Source organism: Buteo buteo, chromosome 13 (genome assembly GCF_964188355.1).
Source record: "Buteo buteo chromosome 13, bButBut1.hap1.1, whole genome shotgun sequence".
Taxonomy (NCBI): domain Eukaryota; kingdom Metazoa; phylum Chordata; class Aves; order Accipitriformes; family Accipitridae; genus Buteo; species Buteo buteo.
The window spans coordinates 11,610,640-11,630,398 of record NC_134183.1 but is presented as its reverse complement, the minus strand read 5'-3'; the positions used below and the strand labels follow the sequence as shown (position 1 = coordinate 11,630,398).

The following is a 19,759-nucleotide window of genomic DNA, read 5'->3' as shown; positions in this document are numbered from 1 at the left end:
TGTAGTGGGTGCTTTGGGGAAAAAGGGAAGAAACCTGTCTTAAACATGTGTGCCAACACATATACTCATGCACAGAAAATATGCAAAAATGTTTGGTTCTATGTCGTTCATGTAAGTGCCACAGGGAAAAACAGTAATTTACTTAAAGGTAAGAAAAATCATTGGGTCATAACCCTTGCTTACAACATTTTTAACAGCTAAGTTTTGCCATGTACTATCTGATATGGATTGAATAGCAGCAAGTTATATACTTGTATACAATTTAGCAAGCCACTTTATGTTGGGAGCATGGTGGAGAATTTCATATCGGATATTGTTGTGCAGTTTACTTCCTGTATATTTAACAGGCAGAGGAATCAAGTTTCACATAATTTTATTTGCCTTGCCTCTACATTTCCCGAATTCCATAGCACTTAAATAGTGAAATAGTACTTAAAGACAGTTTTTCTACTACGGAAGTTCCAAGTACAGTTTTCTTTCCCGATACTTTGCTATTTACCTTGACTTGTGTCAGTTTAAATGAGTTTAAAATTCCAGCTGGCCAGATACATGTTGCATATTCTGCATCTGGAAGTAGAACAATACATGGATCTTTTGTGAAACTTTCCCTAACAGCTAACATTTTCTGGTAGTATTCAATGGAGAAAAGAGGCCCTATTCAGTATGTTTCTTTTTTCCTCCTTTTCTGTTTTAAGGAAGAAAGAGAAAACCCTGCAAAAAGAAGTAGAATTGAACGGGATATAGATAACAGCTTGATTACATCCACACCTCAAACAGGAGAAAAGCCTAATAAACAGATCTCTCGAGTACGACGGAAAAGTCAAATGAATGGAGGTTTGTAAATATTCTAATCGTATATTGTTGCAGCTGAATGGTGATTCAGTAGTCTTACAGCTGTTAACTAATATAGGACGTTTCTTCAGTGGTGGAGGTTGTTAAGGGTTTTGTGATTGACTTCAGCGAGAGCAAGGCTGAGCTAATAGTAGCAAAATAAGGTTTCTAAGACTGTAAGCAACAGTTCCAACATTACTTCTCAGACGCATCCATTGTGTCTTTGTAAGAACAATTTGGATATGTGATCATGACCAGCTATTTTGGAACTAATTTAACTTCTTTAAAAAATTATTATTCTAGAAAGCCAATGATAATTATTTGATTTAGCTCTTCTCCCATTTTCTCACAAAAAAATGAAATATGACTTCACAACTCATGACCTTCGTAGAAGTAACCAAGTGTCCTTAGATATTGAAAGCACTTGTCAAACACATAGACATGTTTCTGTCATAGAATCATAGGAAAATTTAGATCGGAAGGGACCTCTAAAGGTCATCTGGGCCAGTCCCCTTGCTTCCCTCACAGCAATGTTGATCCTCCTTGAAGTGAGATCTGGCTTTGGAGTTAGATCAGGCTGCTCAGAGCCTTGTCTAGTCAAGTTCTGAATATCTCTAATGGTGGAGATTCCACAACCCTGTTCCAGTTTTTGACCATGTCTCTGTGAAAATTGTTTCTTTTTGAATATCTCTAATAATGACATGATAAAATGGTCAATGACATTTAAAGTATCAGCTCTGGTTCCAAATCTGACTCTAAAAACCATTTTTTAGACTTCTTTTCTAAGGAAACAAGACTTGTATGATTGTGCTGCCTGTCAGTTATGCCTTCATTCTCCATTCCCCCAGTAACTTTGGAATCCATTATCTGGTTTCTGCCAAGTTTGTCAGCAAGGCAGGGGCTCAAAGATTTCATAGTCCAACAAGGTTTGCAAAATCAGTAGCTAAGTGGAGGACAGAGCTCCAAATGAGTCACTTCAGTGATGGAAAGGTTACAATGAGAGAATTACCTGTTTGATTGTTGTCAGATGTCTATGTAACATGGCTTTAGGAGAAACCCCTTTTTCCAGTATTTGCTACTGTTAATTAAGGTTTTTTTGCCTCATGGAGAGATAATGGATATGCATCCACTTAGTGTGATACATGCAGACAATGCTCAAAGATGAAGGAGCAGCTATTGACTTAAATCAAGTGTTCTGAGATATGCATGTAGAGCACACTGAGCCCGTGTTACTGTTATGGTGGTATGAAGTTCTTAGTTAAAATATTCCGTATTAGTGAAGGCACTGAGTTGCAGCTGGCACACCCTACGTTTTATATAGAAACGATAGGAAGTGTGAAGTACTTGTGCAGCTCCATCAGGCTCAGCTGACAAAAAGGTTCTCAGCTCATGTGCACAAAATACATTTGCTTACTTCCATATGGACAGACATCTCAAAGACTTGTTACTGTGAAGTAAATAACTTCTCTTTCATTTCAGTCTCAGAACTGTGTCTTGGATCTCAGCCATGAGATGGCAATTTTTAGTTCTAGGATGTACTTTACTGTACATGCACATTTATAGAAAACCTTAATTGTTGTGTGTTATGTTTTGTAATGTGAAGATCTATTTAATTCTATGTCCTTTGTTACCTGTGATAACAAGTAAAAATTATTTTACTTTGTAATTATATTTATATATATATATGTGTGTGTGTGTATGTATATGTGGAGAATAATAAATTATGGACTTGATCTTGTGAAGTCATGAGCACGAGGGATCTTTCCTATGGTGAAAATAATAACAATAAAAGAGAAGATGTAACTGTGAAAAACAGAAGCATGATATTATACTTCATAACTTTTCTTTTACAGAAGCTGGAAGTTATGAAATGACAAACCAACATGTAAAGCAAAATGGAAAATTAGAAGATAATCCTGCCACTGGCAGTCCCCCACGAACTACATTACTGGGAACCATATTTTCTCCTGTTTTCAATTTTTTTTCACCAGCAAATAAAAATGGTGAGTATTATTTAAAAGGCCAATAGTGTTAAAGCTAAGGATGATAGATACTTTTTAAGAAAAAGCTGTTCTGAATGGCAGTACACTTTTTATTCTGATTTACAGACCAAGAGTTACTACTACCAGGTAAAAGGCCTCCTTAATTCTTAGAAAGGTTGATCATTAATAAAAAAAGCAGTAAGTTTATATGCATTAGAACATTTCTTTCATAGGTGTAAGTATCTAGTGGTGTACCTTTTATTTTTAAAACAATTTTAAAAATTGGTATTAAGTTCCTTGTCCCAAACAAAAAGGCATTTGTCATGGTCTTCATATTGGTTCTCATTTTTGTAACGTGAATCTAATGCAGCCATCTTCAGTTATTCTGAAACTGGTTTTTTTTGTGTGGCTAAGTAGTGACTGTCAGTATTCTGATAGGAAACTCAGCTTAAAGATAATGACTGTGAGTGTACTGAAATCTTAATTCAGGAACATCAGGATCAGATTCTCCAGGACAAGCTGTTGAAGCTGAAGAAATAGTCAAACAGCTTGATATGGAACAGGTAGATGAGATTACTACAAGTACTGCAACATCCACCAATGGAGCAGCCTACACTAGCCAAGCAGTGCAGGTCAGATCTACTGTCAACAATGGTTTAGAAGAAGTGGAGGAAACAAATGACCGTGACCTGCCACCACTTACAGGTAAGAAATGTGTGCTTGTCTTGGACTCAGGTGTTGAAGCTGTATGTAATTTGTACTCTTAGGGAAACTCTAGCACCTGCATTTTGTATAAATTAATATTTCACATTTGCTTAGGGCATGCAAACAGCATTAATATTGATTTTTTTGTTTCATAGACAAATCTGTTTTATGCACCAAAGACACAGTTTTGGCAAGTCTCATCTATTCCTGGTGTAATTCAGTTGACCTCATAACATTTCTTCAAATGAAAACAAAGATTCCAGAATAAAGGCATTTTTATGAATATTGAACCACCCTCCCCAACCCCATTAAAAATGCACATCCTAGACTTGCTGATCACAAAAGAGAAATTTGCAACATTTTGATATCTTAGAACAACATAGTGAGGTGAATGAGGAACATATAGATCCTACATTAATTTTCCATGTTTTCTTCAAAAGTCTCATCATACATCTTTTTTGACAAAAATCGTATCCATAAAATTCAGCTTCTCTTTGTGGATGGCATCAAGTTCTTAACAGTTCTCTAAATCCTCCCTAAGCCCTTGAAACACTGGTAGTTAAGTAGTACTGAGGTTTACCAGGACTCCTTTCAAGGAAGTAAGTTTAACCTCTAAGTAGCGGGGCTGATGTGTGATCCACAGGTCCAATCAAGACCTTCTGATCTGGTCTGTTGCCTTCTTTCAGAAGGGCCCCTCAGACATGAGGTGAGAACGAGCTGCAGACTGGAAGAGTTCTGCTAGCTTCTTAGGCTGGAACATACATCCAGGTAGTTCATGTCATCAGAGGTTGTATGGATGCCTTGCTGTGTCATTCGGGTGCTTCCAGTTTGGCCAGGTCATGAAGTTCTGTAGCATGATGTGACATCAAGCTCTCAGGTGGCTTCTTCCTGAGAAGGTCTGCAGGCTATTTCAGAGGAAACATGGGGACTGAGAGGGTGGGGCTGAAGGGAGAGATTTTCCACTGTTGAGGCACTCGTGTATCAAGTGCAAATTTTCACTTTTCAAAACTGCACTAATAAGACTAGCTCTTGTGGTTTTTTGTTTTATTTTTTTTGTTTTGGTCATTTTCGTTGAATTTTAGCACCAGTATCTCCAGACAGTGGCTACTCATCAGCTCATGCAGAAGCCACCTATGAAGAAGACTGGGAAGTCTTTGATCCGTAAGTGCTAACATTTGTACTGAAAATATTAAACTGATAAGTGTATATTGATGTGGGGTTTTTTCAATTTAAAATACTTATTTCTTGTGCAGCCTTAAATATTTGAAATATTAAGTTGGGCTACAACATTACCAGATAAATAATGTATATACATTTCTACAGCAAAATCTGTATTCTTTTCAGATATTATTTCATCAAACATGTTCCACCACTAACAGAAGAACAACTTAACAGGAAGCCAGCTCTTCCACTGAAAACAAGAAGCACACCAGAATTTTCATTAGTTCTAGACTTGGTAAATATCTTTATAAACACATACCAAAAGCAGGGGGTATGTAGCATTTCATTTATTTTGTTTGTTGCTGAAATTAGTCATGTTTGCTTTAAACAAAAAGGCCTTGTTGAATGTTACACAATTTTTAGTATTTTTAGTTATAGTCTGCATTAAAAAAAAAAATTAATAGTGGCAAGAATAGAACGCTTGCTGTATTTGTTGAATACTTAACATCCTGTTCAAAAAAAAAAAAGCAGTAACATTTTGACTGTCTGAAACAAAGAGTTGTCTGTCCCCATAAAGCTTTCTTAAACCCAGTGTGGAAAAAAAATGACATGTAGTAAATAGGAAAATTCAGCTTCATATGTCTTGCATCAAGATTGATCAAGAATTAATCTTGTAATTCTTAGAACATTCTTATTCTTAGAGGGCACAAATCCACTTTTTAAAATATTCATAGAAAACATATCTGTCTTTATAATAATTTCTTTTAGTCTCTCTGTTTTGAAAGTTGTTTCAGACCCTGTTAGTGATGTCAGGAACATTATTTTATCATGAACAGTATCAGTTGGCCTGTCCTCTAGTGGTTGTATGAATGGATAGATTATTCAAACCGACAGATGCAGGTTTGAACTGAATGACAGGATAGCCTGCAAAATGAAAATATCTTCTTATACTTATGCCCCAGCACGTAATTCTAAGTGAAATTTTTCAAAAAATGCAAGAATAATGAAATGTATAATTCATTCTAAGAATTCTTCTTCAATCTTGACAGCACTTGCACAAAAATAAATTTTCCAGACTAAATAAACCTATCCTAAAATGAGCATTAAAAATCCAGAAAACTACTTCAATATCCAACATTCTTTTCACAATCTTTTCTTTCTTTTATACCATCTTTTATTTTTTTGATAGGATGAAACATTAGTGCATTGTAGTCTAAATGAATTAGAAGATGCTGCACTCACTTTTCCAGTTCTTTTTCAAGATGTCATTTACCAGGTAATTAGCATGCACAGAAAAATATATACTTTCTTATTTTGTTTAACATAAGAATTCCTGCTGTGTGTATTTGTTATCATCTTGTTTAAAGAGAGAGAAGTAACTGTCTGACATTTAACAACTGTCTGGGTTATAAACTGCAGGTGTCAGCTTTTGCGAGGTGGGTTATGCTGTATTAGAAATATTGTGGAGCACTGTTTATTGCCCCCACAACGTGGTAATGTCGGTCACGGATTCCAGTTGTGAACATTCGTTGTTAAGAGCGTGTGAATGATCTTTGTAGCAGCAATCTTCAGCAGCAGCGTTTCTCCTTGCCAGCAGGTGGAGGCAGGAACACTGACAGTTCAGCCAGTATCATTTCCCAGGAACAGCTTCTCACGGACTGTTAACTTTCTTCCCGTGGCAGGGAAAACCAATCCACATTGGTTGCTCGTTTCTTGCTATATAGAAGACATCTTCAGAGCCTCACATTAACTAGCTTTTGTCGCGGCTGTTAGTCTTGCTGTACACTTTGCCAGTGCCAGTTCTACCTCTTTGCTCCCAGAGAGAGTCTGGTACTTAGAGTGATTTTTGATTGTCTTGTGGAGACTGCTAGATTTAGGTTTTTGTTCTGCTTTAAGAGGTGGTGTTAGTTGTGTGTGTTTTACATTGACATACCATAGAGGAACAAGCATGGGAAGGAGGAACTCTCTTCCAGCAACTACCAAAGATGCTGCACTGACCCAGGCTGTTGTTCTCAGGTCCTTTTGTGTGATGTACCTGGGAGTAGCAACAGCTTCCCCACCATGTAGTTCGCACGATATTGGACCCCACTGTAGTATCTTTGGAGAATGAGCCATTCATCAGGCACCTTAAAAGGACACTTGTCCAGGTATTTTTCTTGATTTTAAAAATGTTTTTTTTCGCTGTTGCATATAAAACCCCTTGGAATCTGAAAAGCTGAAATAATTTTTAAACGTGGGTTTATCTTATCTCTTATTTGGTGACAGCCAAGCACAGTTTCCTCCAGGCTGAACTTGGAAGGAGCCTGAGAATTAGTTCTTTGGAGGTTCTTGACACTGCTAACAGAATCGGGAAGACTAAAGCTTCATTTTTTTCCTTCCTTCTCTTAAGAGATCTCAGTATGATTTCAGTACTTTCTGTCTATAACTGTGGTCCTTCTAGCAATTGTATGTTTATGCTGAGATCTAACTGTGATTTTGACTTTAGGAAATTGAAGTCAACAGAAAGAGTGACTTACAGTATTTCTAAAGCTTTATTTAACAGCATTGTACACAAGCCTGTATAGCCCTTGATACAGTACAGTTACTATGTGGGTCCTGGATAAGTTTTCTCTTAGCTCTCTCTAGAGTCTGGCCTGGGTTTGCCAAGGAACAGTAGCTTCTTGCAGGCTTGAGAAAGTCAGCCACTGTCTTTGAGCACACTCTCCTGATCGCTATGTTCTGTTTTGCTGGTTTTACATCACACTAGACACTGACAAAACATTCACCTCTTGCTAGGTAACAGATAATAACCAAGACATATTTTAAGGATACAATTAAATTCATCTTTAACTAGGGTATAATATGCAAAAAGACAAATAATCTGTGATAAAAGTTGAAAGGAATTCTGTTGGTATTTCATTCTCTTCGTAGTGTTTTTGGTCAGTGATTAGCTATTTATCAGCTTTTAAAATGTATTTCTTTTGCTTCTCAATTTGACCATCACCTCTGGTATAGTCCTGTATTAATTTTGTATCTCCATATTTAATTTTGAAAGTAATTTCAGCTGGTAACAGAGAAGCAGACACTAGGCTGTACGAGCAAAGTAGAAGTCAGCAAGTTACTATATATAAAGTATTGCATAATATAACCCACTGACAACAATACTAGACATGGAAGAGACATTTCTGAAGGTGTTTTCCATTAGTATCAAAATATATACCACTTTCATGTAGGTTTTCCAGAAATATTAGGTAATTATCTATTTATTTTTTAAGAAGGAGTAGAAGCTAGCTCAGTGCTCGTTTTCCTACTGAATATCTTATCTTTCTCACATTAAGTCTGACTAATACTGGAAATGTGAGCCTGGTTCATAGCATTTCAATTTTCTTACCCATGTGAAGGCATCAAGCCAATGCTTTTGCAGTAATAATGTGATGATAAACCAGGCGCTTTCTTGAAAAGATGCTCCAGAACTGGCCATTGTAGGATACTACAACAGTAAGAATCAGACTGAGGTGGGTTCTAGAAGGTCTGTTATAAAATAAAGCTAAGCTCCATTGGCATGTGAGTCAAGCACAAGTTTCACATCCAGGAACTCAGCTCTGTTGTTGCTTGTTTCAGTGATTGTAAGTGCGGTCTGTTTTTAAAGAAAGGTTTCTAAAAATGTGGGCTTGTTTGCTTATAATTTATTTCTCACAACTTATCTGGAGTTATGCAGAAGAGAAGAACTATTTAATGTCTGAGCACAGAGTAGTGTTCTGCAAACTTAAAAATTACCATGTGATTCTAGGACTGACATAGGTTTTTTTAAATCTTAAATCACTTACACTCACTGATTTCTGTTTTAAAAAAAAAAAAAAAAAAAAAGAAAAATTTGTGAAATGGTTACAGTTGGGCTTGCTTACGTCAAGCTTTTGAGACAATAAATTTGTTTGTGTTTTCTTGATTGAAAAAAAAATCTATAAGTTATGCCAGTGTTTAAGTTTTGGACTTAGTAAAAATACAGTCTTTGCAAAGCTGAAGTTTTCTTAAGTACCATATCTGTTAAGTGCTATCTTACATCTGACTGGAAAACAAAAATAAATTTTCAGCTCTTCAACCGTAGACTTTAGACTTTGTCCTCTTTGTATTACTTTACATAATAAGATAAGCAGCTTATCTTACGAAGAAATTTATCTTTTTTTTTTCTTGGTAAAGAGGTTTTGTTCTGTTGCTGGCTTCAAGTTGCAGACATGAGATCATGTCACTCTCTGTTCCACTCAAAGGGTACCTTCCATGCATTAGTAGGCCATAGTCAAAAGGCAGATGTTTTCACTCAGTTCTTCAGTTGAAATGCATCTGTACTGATCTATCACAGAATAATTCCCTTTGATCTTTGTGATCCTTGAAAGATGTTCTGGAACTCCATAGGTCACTTGTAGGTTATTGAATATAGTGTTACATGTATTCCATCTTACTGTCGCCAACGACTTAGATGCTTTATTTTGTTACTGCAGTGGAATGAGGCAAACAATGCATGTGAATTCTGGCTCTCCCTTCTAATGAACTCCACTCTGTCTGTCTCTCAGAAATAACAGAAAACCCATCAAGCTTTGGATCTGAAAGCCAGGAAACTTTAGTGTATCTTGGGCAGCATCCACAAAGTAATCTGGTCTTAGGTTGGGAAGACTTAATTTTGGTTCAGTAGAACCCCTAGAATTGCACTTTTGCCCCTTGTAGAGCCGTGGCCAGCTACACTTCAGGCAGTTCTGTCTGGTTATGAGATGGTCTTTGTCTTGAGTCACTTAAGACACAGTCCAGATGGAAATGATTCGGGCTTGTTTACCTGGCAAGTCCAGCCCGCTGTCAGGCCTGGGGCAAGACCCAGCTCGGTGCATCGTGGTGTCTCTTGTGCGGTCTGAACTCAGTCTGTCTGCATGTGCTATCTGTCCTTGCAGCAGACTGTGTCAAGGCTATTTCAGGTAAGAGTAGGAGCACTGAGGTTAGCCTGGTATTGGTGTCTGGCATGCCCCAAGGTCACCTGGGGTATGTGGACACAGCTGGGCCGGGCAGGGGGTCTTGCCATGCTGCAGAGTGCTCATCTTGGAAGTGCAGTGGGTACGTGCAGCTTCACATGAGCAAGTTAACTAACCTGTCTCTGGTTTTCACCTTGTAAAATGGTCGTAGAATCATCAGGTGTAGAGAGATGTTACAGGTATACTGAAATTCACTAGTGTGATTTCAGAGATTTTGACACCAAGTAGAATACATGTTTTTTGTTGGGGTTTTTTAATGCATGAAAGGAATGTTTCCTTCCAATTCCACCTTCAAAGAATTAAAGTCCTGTGTATTGGAAACAAGGAGGACATTGAATGACAATTTTGATTTTGCACATTTAGGTTTTATTGCCATTGAAATAATGGGATATGATGATCATTTGGGGGGGAACAACAAACAAAAAAACCCCACCAAAAATCTTTGAGAGGGCTTTTCATATATGTTATTAATTTATGAGTATAAGTCACTTTGAAGTAGATGATATCATGTATCTCTGTTGACAAACTTTTAAGTCATTAAAAATGGTGAAAATTATTATTAGACTCCTATCTATATTTTCAAAAATTATCTTTCATGTTAGATCTAATCATTGGAGTGATGGATACATTTTGTTCTACTTTGGTTACTTAATTCTTCTACTTTGGTTACCTGGAGTGTGTCAGCTCGTCGTAGCTCAGTGTAATGATGTGGTTGCCTTATGTTGTGCCAGAGTGTCACAAACCAGTAAAGACAGAGCAGTGAATCTGCCATCAATGTCATTGTTGAATTATATATGTGTGTGTGTAAGCTGTAATTAGAAATACATATTCTACAAAGAAATTATTTTCCCTGGATTTCTTGTTTGCATTCACATGTTATATTCCTAGAGAAAGATTAATATTAAGATAGATATTATATTAAGATAGACACACACCTAAAACTATGTGGCAGTAATCTAAAATAGAACACATTACAAAGATGCTGCAATTATCCACAGGCTAAACAAACTAAAAAATAAACCAGAAAGAGTGTGCACATGTGAGGAGCCCAAGCAGCCATAACTGTTCTCTGATCTAGTTGAATGATTTTTAAAATTCTTTTAACTGGCCATTGTGACCAGCATAATTCAATCCAGATTTAAAAGGAACAATAAATTACATAGAAAATGTTTTTATTTATATTAGTGGCAGTTGAAATATTGACAGATACCTTAGCTTACTGCTTTGGTTGCCAGGAGAGTTTGTAGAAGAGATGTTGAAGAGACTGTTTCTTAAATGACATCTCTGTTTCTTCCATAACAGAGAATAGGCTTGTTAATTTGAAATCAAGCTCTTGAAGAAAACTTAGAACCAAGTATCATCCTCTTTACCTACCATTATTAGCAACTGTTATCTTGTGAGCAGTGAAAACATTCGATATCCTTTCTGTGACTTACTTTTTTAGTTTTGAAGAGAAAGATTTAGGTCACAATAAAGTAAATATTTACTCAGGCAAAATGACATGAACAGAATAATCCTTTTGCCATTTGCAAATTAAAACTTACCTTCCCTTAAACTCTGGGTTACAACTATGGAGGTCGCTGGCTGCGTTATGTGCTTGCTAGATAGAGAGCAAACATTCAGAGTGAACAATTTGCCCTGAATCTACAATCACAGACAACTTGAATGTTAGTTAACGTCTGGTCACCTGGAGACTCTGCATTAATTCATCACATATGTTCTTGTGGTAAGGTAAACATGCCATCTAGTCTTTGAGCAAAACTTCACTACCTTTTTATGGCAAGATGAGGTGTCATTTTCACAAATATTTTAGTGCCATCAGAAGACATTGTGTGAAGACACGCTTGTCAACTCTGTATTTAGAAAGTTGGCTTTTCGGTAATTATCTTGGTTAAATACAGCCCAGAAACATGTCAAGCACTGGGTGCAGTCTCTCCAAACCGTTCTTGATAGCTGATTTGAGGAATACTTACTTGCTTGCCTCCAAATGTGGGTTTGCCAGAATGCAAAGGGAAGTAGACATTGTCTGCATAGTCAACAAATGTATCTTCACATGCCAGAAGTAGAGAGATCCTATTACCAGACGTGATCAGATTGTCTGATTTGGTGATTGCTCCTAGTGGAAAAAAAAGAATGAAAATTGGTCACTCTGCAAACTTAAGTCAGAACTTTAGACACTTTAAGAAAGAAAAAAATAAAAGCCTTACCGAATTTTAAACTAAGTAATGAAATTCACATTGGTTTAGAAATATGTGCTTCCTTTAAAGGACGAAGATAATTGTAGCATGTGCTAACAACATGAAATTTTGTATTCACTTAAACTATTCCCCTTTTTTTCCCCTCTGGTCACTTGGTTTTGTCCACATATAAATCTGATATAGTTCAGCGTAAGTAATACAAAGCCTTTGTGGATATTTACTGTGATTCAAAGGTAAATTTAAGCCTATTCCTGACTGGCTGTTAAAAAGTTGATAAAGCTGAAATTACCTTGGTTGAAATTAAAAGAAGTTTGGTACACTCCCTTCTCTTTCTGGATATTTTAGTAACTCTTTCCTCAAAACTCTGTAATCCTATACGTGGGCAATCTCTGAACCAAAAAGAAAGGTAAGCAGAGCATAACGTCATTTCCACCCCTTGGCACGTGTCATCACTGCTGGTTTAGGTCAAGTCCAGACCCATGCCAAACACCACACCAGGTGATCATTCAAATGTAAATTTGAACGTTATGCCACAGGAATAGAATAGTGCTTGATATGTGCCCTCACATCTGCCGTGATGTTGGGCCATGGCCCTGAAGCTACAGATTTACACAGATGTTTCCATTTGAGCCCAAGTCTTCTGTTTTGAGTTAAATCAGAGAGAGATGCAGAAGTCTCCTAACTAGGTATCTCTTCTCACGAGTCTACGGTTTTTTACAGGGAATAATTTATGTATGTGTGCAGTTCTCTGCCGGTGGAATTTGAATTTATGGAAATTTGAAAACAGCTGAAGCCTCCCCCCTCCCCAATCACTTCTGACACCCCCATATTCAATGTATAATTCTTAGTGGAAGAAGGTTATTAAGAAGATTAGTTTATGTGCTGGCACACATTATGTAGTAATTGAACTGATGCTGCCCAGCTGGTGAAAGCTAATTCAATTCAAAATCTTTAGTCAAAGCAACTAGTTTCATTTTTTCTTTTAGAGATTGTCCAACTTTTAATTAAAATTAGTTCTAATTCCATCAAATTTTCCAGTAAATTTGCTAAGCCTAATTTTATCATCTTAGGCTTTCACTTATAGCTGCTCAGGCTGCAAGCTAATTTAATATTGTTTTAATTGAGTTATTATTCTGTAGGATGTTAATATTTGCTGTTTACTTTATTCATAATGCTCATTTTGACCTAATCTTTACAAACTGATACTTAGTAGTGTGGGTGATAGCTGAAGTATTTTGGATCTTTAATAAAGTCCATCTCTGCTTCAGGTTTATGTCCGGTTAAGGCCATTCTTCCGAGAATTCCTGGAACGTATGTCTCAGATTTATGAGGTAAAAACAATTAGACATTATCTTTGAATTTCATTTAAAAATTATATTCACATACTTATATCTAAAATATTTTTTTTTCTCCTTTAATCCACAGATCATTCTTTTTACTGCTTCTAAGAAGGTGTATGCAGACAAGTTATTGAACATACTAGACCCTAAAAAGCAACTGGTCAGGTAAAAATAAAAAATAGTGAACATACCTGTTGTAAGCAAACTAAGTACTATTTCCTAACAAATGTGATGAAGAAAGCGACTATGACATGTTTGTTATTGCAGTGTGTCTCACTAAACTGATTCTTTGTTGTTTTGTCTGGACTAAGAGTGAGAGAAAAATGAAATTAAGTGATTGAGATATTGCTTTGGTGAGAAGATAAACCCAGGCAGCTTTACATTGCACTCTGGCCAAAAACCGTACCCATGCATTCCCTGTAGCATGTTAGGCTTGCTGACGGAAAATGACCTCTTACGTATCAAAAATGTGTTTGAGCTGCTTTGGAATACACATTACGGATAAAGAAAATGAACTGAGTATTAGATTACTTTTAAACTATTCAGACTTGATTTATTTTTTATAAATTATTATAGTTATCTTTACAATCAGCATGTTTTAATTTCTTATTCAATCACAAAATAATTTGTTTGTGGGTTTTGTAGTAGAGTTGTTTTGGTTTTTCATTTCTTTTCTTAATACTGAGCTTTGTTTGAAAGTGCTTGGCATTTCTCAAGAACAGTTCCTCAAGGCATAAAGAAATTCTGCCTGATGAGATTCTTTCCGTTATTCTTATCTGGCAGGTGAACTGTTATGTGGGGAAAGTTGAAACCAAAGAGGGATCTTCTCAGGGATTCACCCTACATTGGGTGTCCCAAGTAAGGGAAGTAAACAACTGTACCTGATTATAGTCAGAACTGTATAAATTCTGTACCTGGGACATCACAGGCAAATCACATCCTTGCATCATTTTATTGTAATAGTCTTCAATGAAAACTTTATTTTCTTGACATGCATAATAAAATTACCATTTAGACTGAGACAGTGGTTGCATCCGTTGTTTTCACTTGGTAGTTTAGGCACATCGTAACTCATTTTCCTTAAGAGAGTAAAGATAAACTGTTCACTAGGTTTCATCCGGGGATGGTCATCTTATTGCTTGTTTTACGCACAACAGAATCCTAGTTTGGTTTTGGTAAACTTACTTGCCACTGGGTTTTGAACAGACAAACAAAACTAGACCTTCAAATACTTTCAATCATTGGAATATCTGAGCCTAGCTGAATCACGCAGCCAAACGGGACGCATGAACAAGTAAGATATTTGCACTTACAGTCTAAGTGCGCATCGTAGTGTTAAAAATCTTTCTTCAAGAACCTAATACATATGATTCAGGACTGCAGTTTTAACTGTGTTAGGAACAGGAAAAAGATAATAAAATGTACAGCCAAACAGTATTCTAAGAATTTGCAGGAAGATTCATGTGATGCATGAATTTAGTTGTGATTCATGTGCCACTGAAAAGCTGACATCAAGGCATGATTAGTTTTGGCATTAGCCTAAAGGTAGACTTGTCAGGCACTCCACACGTGTGACTCAGAATCTATATATAAATTCATTTGCTGCCGAGGCATCAGCTTATTTTCCTCCATAGCAACATTAGGAACTCAACCCCTTTATGAAATTAAGCACACTATGTACAGCTTCTAAAAACTTCATTTAAAAATATAAGCAGCCTTAAAGAAACTGCATTGTAACACGACTGTGTAAAACTTAAAATCTGTCTAGTTTACAATTTATTTTTAAATGACAATTACATTGATATTTCATGAAATGTGAGTTTTATTCCTGGTATTTTTTTAATCTGAGTCCTTTTAGTCTATCCAACCATTTCTTCTGTAATAAATTAAAAGGGAGTAGACTAATTGGAAAGGAAGAAGTTGATGGAATGTTTTGGCCTCAAGGCTTTTTTTCAAGCTCTAATAACTGAAATAGGTTAATTGTGAACAGAGGTAACATAAAAAAGAAAACATTTCTTCTGATAGTTTGTGTTCTAGCATGCAGTGGCATAGGGAGGCTTTGTACTGTAACAGTTGGAACAAAATAATAAAACCCGATAAATTGGCTCCCGTGCAGAACTAATCTCTGATCTTGGGGCCTTGCGAAATCATTTGAGTATTTTGGGTCCCTTTGTCGATCCATCTGCAAAAAAGGTTAGAAAGCAAAACCCTGTTGACAAATATTTGTTACATCTGAGTTTAGCTTTTCTGTTTAAATACGAACAACCACCTGCAGAACTACATTAATATAATATCACCTTAACTAGTAATTTTACCAGCAAAAAGCTCAAAAGACAATGGAAAAAGGGAACAATTCTTTAAAATGAGCTAAGTAGATCAGAAGAGAAAAAAACTGGGTACCATTTGGCAAAGTTAACTTTTCTTTTTCCATATGCAATGTAGATATTGTAATTTGTCTCATTAATTAGTATTTTACTTTAATCACAGGCATCGACTTTTCCGTGAGCATTGTGTTTGTGTACAAGGAAATTACATAAAGGATTTAAACATTCTTGGTAGAGATCTTTCAAAAACGATCATAATTGACAATTCACCGCAAGCCTTCGCTTATCAGGTAAGGACGCTGCTGTCAGCAAACTTCTCAGATACAGCAAACAACTTTCTGAAGGAAGCCAGTGAAACACTACATTTTGATTTAACTCCTTATTTGAGTTTTGTGCCAAACTGTAACAAATCACTCAGGTTTGCTTACTTTTCTTTGATTTTTGTGAAGAGCTGATCAAGTGCAAACTAAATGACTTCTTATATGAACAGAGTATATAACCAGGCGGCTTTACTTCTCATTCAGCTTTTCTAAGGAAACTACCAGTCTGCTAAGTCTGTTGCTTGGACTCTATTGTGGATTTAGTTTTTAATGCTAGTGAAATGATTAAGAGCAAATCACTGGTTGAAATGACACACAGCTGTGAAAATTGCTTATGCTTAAATGTTACAAATTTATACCCTATGATTTAGATTTTCCCAGAAGTATGGTATGTTACTATTCCAGTTAGTCCTATTATATAGATAAAGAAGTGCAGAGTGTGATCTCTACAGTCTCACCTACATTAAAGAAGCAAAAAACCAAAAACCTGTTTGACTTAGCCTCATTTGCCAGTACACAGTTAGTATCCATGTGTGTTTTAACATAAAATTTTCTCAAAATACCAACGCTTTTCAGTTCAGCAGAACTTTTAGAGCTAGTTCTATTTCAGCTTTGATGTGGAAATTTTTGTAGTGATGTATGCAAAGCAAGGAGATATTTTGGAAGTGAATTTTGATACAAACTTCAGTGGGAAAATACATATGAATAAACCCTAGCTCGGAAACATTTTTTTCCCCAAAATGCTATTTCACAAGTCATATTTTTAGATTAATTTAAGTATAAATCATGTGTTGATGGTTTGGGTTTTTTAATTTTTTTTTTTTTTAACTTTAGCTTTCAAATGGAATTCCTATAGAAAGCTGGTTCATGGATAAAAATGACAACGAACTCCTAAAATTGATTCCATTTCTGGAGAAACTTGTAGAGCTGGTAAGTGTTTCCTTTATTTGGCTCCCCCCCCCCCCGCACCCCCCCCCAAATGTTAGTTAGCTCTTTTAAATATTTTCACATATTTTAAGATGTTTTGAGTCACTGAGATTTAGACTGCTGAAAGTCATGTATGTCTCTTTTTGAAAAGGATACTCTGGGCAGTATTTCAATGTATGCACAAGGACTTATTTACATAGCAAAAGGCAGACTATCATTATTTCTAACTATGCTTTTAATCAAGAAATGGAGAATTGTAACATCAACCATAATGCAATTGAGAATCTGTAGGCATTTAGATTAAATAATGCCTATTGTTGGCTGTAATGTGTGCCTTTTTTCTTAAAATGCAAATAAAGTACTCCTAAATTGTTGTGAATGTTATGTAGTTATTTCTGTAAGTCTCTTATAATGACATCTATTCGTGGCTTATATTTTCTTATATTAAAATACTGGTGTTAGAAAATTGACCCTGTTAAAATCTGATTTACAGATGTGTTCATTCTCCTAAAACCCACACTTTTTTTTCCACCCCCCTACAGAACGAAGATGTCCGACCTCACATCAGAGACAGATTTCGCTTGCATGACTTGCTACCCCCAGATTAAAGCCTTTTGTCTAATTACTGAAGGGGGAGAAAATGCAGGACCCTTTTGGACTAAAACAAAACATTGCCATTACTGTTGAAATTTTGCATTTTTGTACCCCGTCTTGCTTTTCTTATCTTTGGTGCCCAACAATAATCAAGGGTTACAGAAAGAGACTTTATATATCTGAGATTGAATACATTCAGTACAATACAGTACAACACAGTAGGTAGGCTAGAACAGAAAAGTCTTTAGAACTAGTGCAACTCCAATGAATTTTTTTTATGTACAGGACATCTGCAGTTTATAAAGAATTCTGTTTCTGCCACCAGCAGTTTGACCTGTAGAAACACAGGATTTTATGATATAACAGAGATTGAAAATGGACTCTTATTTTCTCTCTGTTCGGTGCTCTAAGTGGGTTTGTAGCCACTTTTCTGTTACTTTTAAGATTCTCATTTCAACAGGAATGGCCAGTAAAAGTTGTTTTATTTTTCCTGTTAAGGTTTATAACCTTTTTACATTTTTGACCTGTATTAGATTAGAATTTCATTATGCATTCCTTTTAGTTGAGGCGCTTCATAGTTTTTCTGGAAATAGCCAAATTTTCTTAGTTTTTTATTAAACAGTTGGATGGCCGTTTTCCTGCTTCGTCTGCCTGCATACTGTATATTTGTTTAAAAATATTCTCTAGTTTTAGTCCATGTAAGTTTCATTTAGAAAGAAAAACCCTGCATTTATATTTTCTTTCTGTAATATTCTACTGTAGTTGAAATCTTTTCAAAAATCAAGAGACTGGCTAGATAAGAAGAATATAAGAATTACTAATATTCAGAATATTTTAAACCATTGTGATGGCATGTACTCTGGACAGACAATATCTTGCAGTGGCACAAACAACTGATGGACAAGGAATACCTCAGACTATGCTGTGCATGCAAATCTTGAAAGGAGAACTAGTTTGGTCACCTCTTAGGTTTGATGCAATTCAATTACTGCTGCCTTCTGTTTCCTCCAAGATTGAAGTATTCTGCACAGTGGCTCAGTATTTTAAGATGTTTTGCATGGGCTGATGGTACCCCTGTGACACTCTGCATTACAATCAGTTTTAAACTCTGTGTGACAGCGAAGGTACCTGGCAGTAACTATGCATAATCCTGTGGTACAGTACACTCCCACGCCACCGACGCAGTCAGTCTGCTATCATAGTGGTTTTCTATGCTATATGGAAATAGTCTTTCAGCCTTGGTTCTCTAATGCAGCTACTACAAGAGGTTGATATTTTTATAATGGTGTGTAATCTCCTTTTCAGGAGGCTTTTTATGGAAGGTATAATTTGTAAAAGTTAGGATGCTTTGCCTCTCGACTGCATTAACACGCCACAGGCTCAGACTGTTTTTGTGTAAAAGATGTCACAGAACGGCACTTTTTCTAAAGAGAAGTTTGATATTTTGTATGCTTGTTAAGAAAGTACAGTATTGGAAATTAAAGGTGGACAACTGATAATTGAGAAGTATGTCAATTAATTTTTTATGTATATTACCTGTTTACTTGTACAATTTTATTGTACAAATTACATGCAGCTTCATTTTCAAATGAGTCCTTAAAATAAGGAAAATCTTTTTAGGAAAACATTTAATTTTTGTATTTTTGATTTTAAAAGGCATGAGTTATGTCAACTTTTTCCAGTGTATTAATGAAGATTTTAACTTTTCATCAGGTTGAGTGTTTTCTTACTATATTATCTGTTGTGTATGTAGCTAGCACATTGTGTCACTGAACTGTTTAAAAAAATTAGCATGTAGAGCAAGCCTGTTTTGTGGAAAATCCTTATTCATTAAAAAAGAAAACCATCATGGCAGATTTTCTGCAAAAAAGTGAAAACATTTGCAATTCAGAATACTGATTTTTTTTGTATTTAAAGAAAGGTATTTTGCTTGCAGGAAAGAAATACTACAGATTCATTTTAATGAGAATCTTTTAAATGTATTTATCTTTAGGGCATCTGGGCATCTTTACGCTGTTTGTCTTATGTCTTTATTGAAATAAAATGTACATAACATTACCTTTATATATGCTTTTGCGCAGACGTGTGAACCCTGTAACCATCCCCGTTCCTTCCTGTTTTTATGTCGGCAAGATGGTTCTGGAAATATTTATAGATTTTGAAAATGGTCAGCTTGTATCTGAATTGCTACATGGTTTGCCAACTATTTTTTAGTTGTTCGTTAAAATGTAAATCTAAATCTGAGATTTTTAAATTAGTTTAACAGTGAATCCTTGTTTAATGTGGAATTCTTCCAAATTTCTCCAAGTAATTGACATAATAGAACTGCTTTAAAATTCACTAGTCTACCAGAACAGAACGATTTTTGTTAAGTAGTTCATCG

The 19,759-nt window shown here is 35.8% G+C and overlaps 1 protein-coding gene across 5 annotated transcripts in view; it reads left to right on the top strand.

Moving 5' to 3' along the window:
• Positions 1-19,434, top strand: part of CTDSPL2 (CTD small phosphatase like 2) — a 45,583-nt gene extending 26,149 nt beyond the window's left edge. For all 5 annotated transcript variants that reach the window (XM_075044722.1, XM_075044721.1, XM_075044725.1 and 2 more), the window contains exons 3-13: positions 696-834; positions 2,685-2,834; positions 3,303-3,518; positions 4,601-4,679; positions 4,863-4,974; positions 5,869-5,955; positions 13,140-13,202; positions 13,297-13,376; positions 15,699-15,825; positions 16,690-16,785; positions 17,325-19,434. In XM_075044722.1, coding sequence (XP_074900823.1) covers positions 696-834; positions 2,685-2,834; positions 3,303-3,518; positions 4,601-4,679; positions 4,863-4,974; positions 5,869-5,955; positions 13,140-13,202; positions 13,297-13,376; positions 15,699-15,825; positions 16,690-16,785; positions 17,325-17,390 — 1,215 coding nt within the window. In that variant the 3' untranslated portion in view covers positions 17,391-19,434. The remainder of the gene's footprint in view (positions 1-695; positions 835-2,684; positions 2,835-3,302; positions 3,519-4,600; positions 4,680-4,862; positions 4,975-5,868; positions 5,956-13,139; positions 13,203-13,296; positions 13,377-15,698; positions 15,826-16,689; positions 16,786-17,324) is intronic.
• The last annotated feature ends 325 nt before the right edge of the window (positions 19,435-19,759 follow it).